The 8,782-nt window shown below is 51.6% G+C and overlaps 1 protein-coding gene across 2 annotated transcripts; it reads left to right on the forward strand.

Annotated features, from left to right (window-relative positions):
* Positions 1 to 1,570: 1,570 nt before the first annotated feature.
* On the forward strand, positions 1,571 to 8,372 carry WAS (WASP actin nucleation promoting factor). Of its 2 annotated transcripts, XM_027091315.1 has the most exons (12): positions 1,571 to 1,755; positions 2,126 to 2,266; positions 3,239 to 3,325; positions 3,428 to 3,530; positions 3,643 to 3,684; positions 3,778 to 3,831; positions 4,485 to 4,659; positions 5,658 to 5,700; positions 5,904 to 6,057; positions 6,267 to 6,673; positions 6,915 to 7,029; positions 8,075 to 8,372. In XM_027091315.1, the coding sequence occupies exons 1-12, from the start codon at positions 1,624 to 1,626 to the stop codon at positions 8,128 to 8,130; spliced, it is 1,509 nt and encodes a 502-aa protein (XP_026947116.1). In that variant the 5' UTR covers positions 1,571 to 1,623; the 3' UTR covers positions 8,131 to 8,372. The 2 variants fall into 2 exon arrangements, with proteins under 2 accessions (XP_026947116.1, XP_026947117.1); XM_027091316.1 differs by lacking the exon at positions 3,643 to 3,684.
* Positions 8,373 to 8,782: the final 410 nt, after the last annotated feature.

Below are 8,782 nucleotides of genomic sequence, written 5' to 3' on the forward strand. Positions count from 1 at the left end.
GCTTCCTAAGGAAAAAGCAGGACCTTGCCCTAATGAACAGGCTGGAAGGGGCTCCAGGCCGGGAGGTATGAAATCACCCGGTAAGTTGGGAGCACCATTCGCTGGGTTGTGAACAGAGAAAGGAGGGAGGGAGGTTGGAATTGCCACACCAGAAGGGGCCTTGAGCCTAGGCTTAGGAGAGAAGCTTGGCACCTGCAGGTGTGGGAGCCATACAGGTTTCCAGGTAGGACTGTGGGTCCTGCCTTGAGATGTGCTGTTTCCCTTCAGGTACCTGGGAATGCCAGGCACACCCCAGACATGCTCAGCTCCCCCAAGCTGCTGTATGCGTACCTGAGAACTTCACGTCTCCAAACAGGCAACAGGCCCAGGGAGGAGTGGGGACCGAGCTGGCATTCACTTGGGGAAACAGTCTGTCAAAGTTAGAGCTACGCAAACCCTACAACGCCCCAATTCCCATCCTGAGTGTGCATGCCTACGTGGACCAGGAGATGCATACAGGAGGGAACACAGCAGCCTTGCTGCCAACCACAAAAGCCAGAATCAGCTCAGATGTCTGTTAACAGGAGAATATGAACAAATTGTACAGTAACACAATAGAATACTATATAGCAGTAACAGGCAAATATGAATCTTAGTAACAGAGCAGGCGTGGAGCATCCTGACGAAAAGTGCACACTCTGTACCCAGCCTGCCTGGCATGCAATCTGGGCTCTACCACTTGCTAGCTAGGACTACTGGGGAAATCATTTAACCACTCTGTGCCTCAGTTTCCCTCCATCAAATGGGCACGGTAAAAATTGTGTGTGTCCCCCGGGCTGATGTGAGGATTTCAATGAGTCAGTATTTAAATGAGTCAATATTTCAGAACAGTGCCTGGCACACACGTTCAGTGCTACATGAATGTTTGTTAGATAAAAATAGAATGTTGAGTGGGGGGGAAGACAAGTCTCCAACTATCACATACTTTCAAAAGTTCAAAGGCAACAGCAACTAAACAAAATGTTGTTTAGGCATTTATATATGCTATAAAATCCGTTTCTTACAAAAAGGGGATGATAAGCAGCAAGTAATTTGGGAGCTGCAGGGAGGCAGGGGTAGGGATGGGGAAGATGAGCTGGGTGCGAGCAAGTTGTTGGGGTCTCAGGAGAGGGGTGGGATCCCAGGCGCTCGCTGTGTAATTAAAGGAAAAGCTTTAGCACAGCAACCCTTCAGCGCTAGGGGCCTTGGACCTCGGGCCCAGACTAACTAGATGCTTTGGGGAGGAAGGAGGCCGCCCAGCCCATGACTGCTCCCCGCCACACTGCAAAAATGCTGCAGTGGCCTAGCTCTTGCTGCCAGCCAACCAGGGGGAGGAGGGCCCGAGCTAGTTAGAGGGAGATGGGCCCCAGACAGTAAGAAAAAAGGAGGAGGACATGAGCTGGTCCAAGACATGGGTCTAACCAGTCAAATGGAGGAGGGCCCCAGTCTAAGGGAGGAGGAGGAGGCCAGGCCCACTGAGGGGCCCCTGGAGGACTTGTTTCCCTTGTGGTTTTTTGCACTTCCTGTTCCCCTGCTCGCTGCGAAAGTTCCTCTTCTTACCCTGCACTCAGAGCCTAGCCGGAGAGGACAAGGGCAGGAGGCACCATGAGTGGGGGCCCTTCGGGAGGCAGGCCTGGGGGCCGTGGAGGACCCGGGGTTCAGCAGAACATACCCTCCACCCTCCTCCAGGACCATGAGAACCAGCGACTCTTTGAGATGCTCGGACGGAAATGCTGGGTGAGCTGGGGATCTCCTGGCCCTCCCTGTCTCCCTTTCCTCTTCTTCCTCTCCTCCTCCTCTTCCGCCTCTTCATCTTCCCCATCCTCCCCCTCTCCTCCTTTCCCCTCCTTCCTCTCTCCTCATCTTCCCCATCCTCCTCTCTTTCTCTTTCTTCCCCTCCTCCTCTTCCTCTCCATCATCTCTCCTAGAATCCACTTACCCCCATTCACCAATCCCAGGAAGATCTCGATGTCCATTCAGTTTCCCTCTGGCTGCAGCTCTTCCTTCAGAGCCATGACAGCCATGGGCAAGGAAGGACCAGGTCTGGTTCCCAGACCCTCTGGCTGCCCCTGACCAGATTCCACTGAGTCCTGCTCTCCCCTCCCAGACGCTGGCCACCGCGGTTGTTCAGCTGTACCTGGCGCTGCCCCGTGGAGCCGAGCACTGGACCAAGGAACATTGTGGGGCTGTGTGCTTCGTGAAGGATAACCCCCAGAAGTCTTACTTCATTCGCCTTTACGGCCTTCAGGTGACCCCCGCCCCCCACTGGACACACAACCCAGTTTTCAACCGACAAACCCAGAGCTGTGTCCATAGCCCTGAGCCCTCAGGCAGATCAATGAACCCCTGAGCCCCAGAACCAAAGACTTCATCCAAATGTCAACCTCTGGTTTGTCTTTCTAAGTCCGCGATGACTGACCCCAGAGTCTTCATGTCAAGATCTATAACCCCCAATATTAGTATACCTCCTAAGTCTGATCTGTTCCACAAACTCCAAAAAAATGAGTACTGTATTTTTACCTGAACCTCCAATCTGTTCGAAACTCAACATTTTGGGTCTCAGAAATCGCCCATCAAAACTCCTGAACTCCAGAATTCTGCCTAGCTCCTAAGTCATAAATCTGTTCCACAAATCCTCAACCTAAACTCTCTAAGCATAAACCCCAAATTCATCCTTCTAAACCATAAAGGTAGATCCAGTAGGACCACATCAAGATCCCAGGGCCATAAAATATTGACCAAACCCCTAAGCCATAACTCTGCTCCACAAACCTCAAATTGCACATACGTTGGCTAAACCCGCCTCCAGAAAAACCTCCCAAGTCTATATGTCTGAACCTCAAATCTCAACCCCAACTCCTAATCCTGGAGCCCTACCTGCCCAAATGAAGGCCCCCATAAAAGGGGGGATTTGGGATGATTCTACGAATGGGCTCAGTTTCCTAGGACTAGAGTCCAAAATCCTCAAATTCAAGCCCCCAAGTTCCACATCTAGGGCCCTGGACCCCAAATCCAAATCTCTCACTGAAGTGTCTGATTCCCATACTGTACCCCAACCCTCCACATCTGACACCTAGACCCCCAACTCTCCGATGCAGAGCTGGAAATCTCCAAATCAGATCCCTGGGCCCCAAGTTTGTATACCATGTTCCCTGTCCAGAAAACAGAGGCCTGCCACCCAGGGCACGCCTCAGTGCCAGTGTGTTCCCCACTTCTCCAGGCTGGCCGGCTGCTCTGGGAACAGGAGCTGTACTCACAGCTGGTCTACTCCACTCCCACCCCCTTTTTCCACACCTTCGCTGGAGATGTAAGTGACCACCTAACCCCTGGGCCTCAGTTGGGGTGCAGGGAGGAGACGGGAAATGTGGGGGGGGCCTGGAAGGCCACTGACCCCCCCACGCACGTGCAGGACTGCCAAGCGGGGCTGAACTTCGCAGACGAGGGTGAGGCCCAGGCCTTCCGAACCCTGGTGCAGGAGAAGATACAAAAACGAAATCAGAGGCAAAGTGGAGGTGAGGAGGCCTTGGGGGAGGAAAAGAGGTTGAGCAGAAGTGAGCGCAAGAGTAGGGAGCTGGAAAAGCCCCTCTCATGGTTCTGTTTCCCAGTCCACCTGTCTCTCCACAGACAGGCGCCAGCTCCCCCCTCCACCAGTGCCAGCCAATGAAGGTGAGTCCTCTAGTGCAAGGAAGAGTAAGAAGGGGCTAGCCCAGGAGCCTGTGGCAGGGTTGCGATAGCTCTCTACCCATTCCGTCTTCCCAGAGAGAAGAGGAGGGCTCCCACCCCTGCCCCCACACCCAGGTGGAGACCAAGGGGGTGAGTGCTATTCTTCCCTGTGTCTCTACATGGGCAGGTGGTGGGGGGGTGAATGGATACACAGGTGGGGAGTGGGTGGATGGATGAGTAGGTGGGTGGGTGCAGCAATAAGTGGGTGAATGTGTGGGTGGATGGATTGGTGGTGGAAAGATGGTTGAACGGGGGCATGAATTGATGGAAGGATGAAAATATAGATAGATGTATAAGTGGGTGTAGAGATGTATAGGTGAGTGGGTATGTGGATAAATGGATGAATACATGGATGGATGATTGAATAAATTAATTAATGAATGAGTGATTGAATGAATTTGGTAGTGAATAAATGAATAAGTGACAACATTTCAATCGGTGAAGAAAGTAACTATTGAATGAGTGAACAAATAATTTAACAAATTAGTCAATGAGCCAGTGAATAAATGAGTCAGTACTTAAGTGATAAGCATGAGTAAATAAATTAATTAATCAGTGAATGTATGGATGGTTTGTGGCACCCACCCAGCCGCTTCTCCATAAACCCTATCTGGACCCCTCATCCACTCCCTCCATGACCATCAAACACACAGATTCCCTCAACCATCTTCCTGTCTCTTGCTCCTATGCTCTGGTTGGTAGGTAAATGGGTCAGTGGCCCAGTCACCCATTTTTCCCCACAGGCCCAGCAGCTGGCTCACTGTCCCTGGGGCTGGTGACAGTGGATATCCAGAACCCAGACATCACGAATTCACGATACCGTGGGCTCCCTGCACCTGGGCCTGGTCCAGGTGATAAGAAACGCTCAGGGAAGAAAAAGATCAGCAAGGCTGATATTGGTGCACCCAGTGGATTCAAGTGAGAATCTCTCCCCAGTGGGCCCACAGATCCTGGGGGTGGGGGAGCAGATGAGCAGGTGGATAGGAGGATAGTTGAGTGGATGGAAGGATGGGAAAATGGATGGGTGGGTGGGGGAGTAGGTAGATGAGTGGATGGGTAGGTGGGTGGGTTCAAAGCCGGGGACTAGGGAGAGGCACCAAAGGCACCAAGGTTCCCAACTTTTACAGAGGCAGTCACTCTCCGGGCCATGCAACTACAATTCATGACTCAGAGAGTGAGTGCCTCCTGAAATTTTGCTCCTCACTCACCTCAAGCTAGTCCCACCCTAGTCCCACCCTGGGTGGGCTGGTGGGTGAGTGGATCGGTGGGTAGATGGATAATTGGATGAATGAATGAACGGGTGGATTGGAGAATGAATGGATGGGTAAATGGGAAATGGGTAGGTAGATGGATGGGTGAGTGGATGAGTATGTGGTCTGATAGGTATATAGGCTGATTTGTTCACAGACAAGGTGGATGGGGATGGATAGGTGGTCAGATATATGGATGAATGGACAGTTCAATGGGTAAATGGACAGAAGTGTGTGGTTGAATGGGTAGTCAAGTGAGTGAATGGATGGAAAGATGGGCACATGGGTAGATGGATGGGTGGATGGACAAGTGTGAGTTAGGACAGATTGGTGGAAAAATGGGTAAATAGATGTGTGTGGACAGATGAGTGGGGAGACAAATGTATATAGATCAATGGTCCGACAGGTGAATGTGAATGGCTACGTGGGCAAATACATGGGTGGATGGATGGTGGAAAGAGGGCTGGGCGGACAGATGGGTACCACAAACTATGGACCCCTTCTAGTTCCATAACTACTGCTCTCACTCCTTCATTCACTTAAGACTCATACGTTAATTCTGGCCCCTCAGAGTCCCTCTGGGCAGGAGAGGGCAAGAGGGCTTCACTAGGAAGAGAGGGAAGGAAGGGCCGTGGGGCTTCACTGGGGTCTCCTCACCTCCCCCAGACATGTCAGCCACGTGGGGTGGGACCCCCAGAATGGATTTGACGTGAGTAACTCCAAAGTCCCCTGGACCCCACTCAACTCCCACCTACCTTTCCATAGTCCACTGCTCCAGACCTACTCCCCAGACCCCACCCTTCCCACACCCCTCTTAGATCCCTCTCTGGGGTGGACCCCATGATAATCTGTGCCCCTTCCCTCCCCACCTTATTCTCACACCCCTGCCCCGGCCTTTTACCTCCTGGGCAGGTGAACAATCTGGACCCAGATCTGCGGAGCCTGTTCTCCAGGGCTGGAATCAGTGAGGCCCAGCTCACTGACGCGGAGACCTCCAAATTTATCTATGACTTCATTGAGAACCAGGGTGGGCTGGAGGCTGTGCGGAAGGAGATGAGGCGCCAGGGTGAGCCCCCCTCTTTCTGGACACCCCCTTCTTCTCCAACCCTGGTAGCTGATCTCTAAGAGATACATTGCAGGCATTCAGTCCTCATGGAAACCCCTATACCGCTCAAATTGGGAGTTGGTCGGTTAGGATACCCATTTTACAAATGAGCAAAACTGAGGCTCTAAAGAAAACTATAATAATAGCTCTGTGTTATCTTTCCCCCTCAGAGCCGCTTCCACCGCCCCCACCGCCATCCCGAGGAGGGAACCAGCCCCCCCGGCCCCCAGCTGTGGGGAGTAACAAGGGTCGCTCTGGCCCACTACCCCCTGTACCTTCGGGAGGTGCTCCTCCCCCGCCAACTCCCCGGGGACCCCCACCACCGGGCCGAGGGGGCCCTCCGCCACCACCCCCTCCAGCCACTGGACGCTCTGTACCACCGCCCCCTCCCCCCCCTGGAGCTGGGGGGCCGCCCCTGCCTCCGCCACCACCACCACCACCGCCACCACCCAGCTCTGGGGTCGGACCGATCGCTCCCCCACCCCCTCCTCCTCTGGGGCTTGTGGGGGGCCTGGCCCCTGGTGGGGGTCGGGGGGCGCTTTTGGATCAAATCCGGCAGGGAATTCAGCTGAACAAGGTGAGGGCCGGCGTGATGGAGGATTGGGGGACTGGGATTCTGGGGTGTGCTGCACAAGTCAGGATATTAGGGGGCCAGGGCCGAGACTGATGGGGGTCCCAGGATTTGGGGGTTGAGTGATAGGGTTGGGAGGTTGGTGGGGAGACTGGAGTGTGTGGGAGGAGAAAGGATGATGAGGGGCGGGGAGAAGCGCTTCTCTCACAGGCCCTGAGCCTTGTGTGCTGGACCCTGCTTGCTGCAGACCCCTGGGGCCCCAGAGAGCTCAGCGCTGCAACCGCCACCTCAGAGCTCCGAGGGGCTGGTGGGGGCCCTGATGCACGTGATGCAGAAGAGAAGCAGAGCCATCCACTCCTCGGGTAAGAGCTCCCCCTCCCCTGCGAGCCTGCCATTCGGAGCCCATCCTGCCAGGACCCCGACCCTGGTTCCCAGCTAGTGTCAGCCTAAAAACACCCCTAACAGCCACCATCAATAGTAACATTAGCCCATATGTTGATGAGAGCATGAACATGAATCTTTTATCAGTCTCTTTTTCTACAACGTTAACTGTCATTATGTAACAGTAATATGATTAACTCTATCTATCTTTGACAATAGTATTAACATTAATCCCATATGTTCAATAGTATTAACATTAGCCGCTATGTGATGATAATATTATAAGGAGCCCCCATCTTTGACCATCATATTGACTCTAACTCCATGTGTCAACAGAGTAACCTTAACACATTATGTGATAATATTATAACTAACCCAATCTTTTACAATAATGTTGACATTAATCCCTTAATGTGTCAACAATATTGTCATTATATGACAATTATATGAGGATAATATTAACCTCAACCTATTATGTGACAATAATATAATTAACTCCAACTTTGACAATAATACTAACATCAACCCCAGAGTCTGTTCACAAGATAAACATGAATCCATTACATGACAATATCATAACGAACCTCATCTTTTGACCATGACATCATCATTAACCCCATTCCGTGTCAACAATGTTAACCTTAACCCATTATGAAACCATAATATTGTAATTTCCTCCACCTTGGCTAATATTTAAATCCACCCCATTAAGTGATAAGTCTGTTAAAATCAACCCTTTGTATGACAATAATATCCCAACTAACCACACATTTTTGACAATAATATTAACCTCAACTCCAACTAGAACCCAGACCCCAGCTATAGTCCCTACCTTGCCCCTAAATCTCCCTCCTCTGAGGGGGTCCCTTCTTCATCCAACACACAGGCCCCAGATCTAATTTCCAAGCATGAGATCTCAGTCCCCCAGGGTCCTGAGCCCCAACCTCCCAGGTCCTAGTAACCCCCCTCCCTAGGGCTTTTGAACCCTCCTGCCCATCCTGAATTCTACTCTCTCTCTCCCTCTAGACGAAGGGGAGGACCAGGCTGGCGATGACGATGAGGATGATGAATGGGACGACTGAGTCACCCCCCCCCCCCACTGTTCTGTGCTCACTCCCTTGGCAGCCCTGCTCGCCACCCTCCACTTCCAGGCCCCTAAGCCCTGTTTCTTCTCCACCCACCCCTTCAATGCTGTTATCTCTGACTGCCCCCCCAATACTCACCCTAGCAATAGTAGGGGACCTTTTTATACAAACTTTCTCAGTTCTCCTCACTCAAGGATTTTTAAACAAAAATAAAATAACTGTCTTTTTGTTTCTTTAAATCTTACTTCCTTTATATTCCAAATGTGGGAATTTGGGGTCCTTTTTCCCCAAAGTCCCTTTTATTCCCATTTCATTTATTTAACCTTATAGGTATACATTCATTTATTCCCTCAGTCATTTAGCCTGTACTTCTTTGTTTCCTTCTGCCCTTTTTTCTTTCCACAGATATTTATTACCAGGAACTACTTTAGGGGCTAGGGATAAGGCAGTGGGGAAAAAACAACAAAAATTCTTGGTCTTGTGAGGTCAACATTCTAGGGCAGAAGACACACAAGAAACAAGGAATTAAATCGAAACAAAAGATAGTTATAGGACTTCCCTGGTGGCGCAGTGGTTAAGAATCCGCCGGCCAATGCAGGGGACACGGGTTCGAGCCCTGGTCCGGGAAGATCCTACATGCCGCGGAGCA

This window comes from Aethalodelphis obliquidens, unplaced genomic scaffold (genome assembly GCF_003676395.1).
Source record: "Aethalodelphis obliquidens isolate GAN/ISIS:26980383/991018 unplaced genomic scaffold, ASM367639v1 scaffold71, whole genome shotgun sequence".
NCBI lineage: Eukaryota > Metazoa > Chordata > Mammalia > Artiodactyla > Delphinidae > Aethalodelphis > Aethalodelphis obliquidens.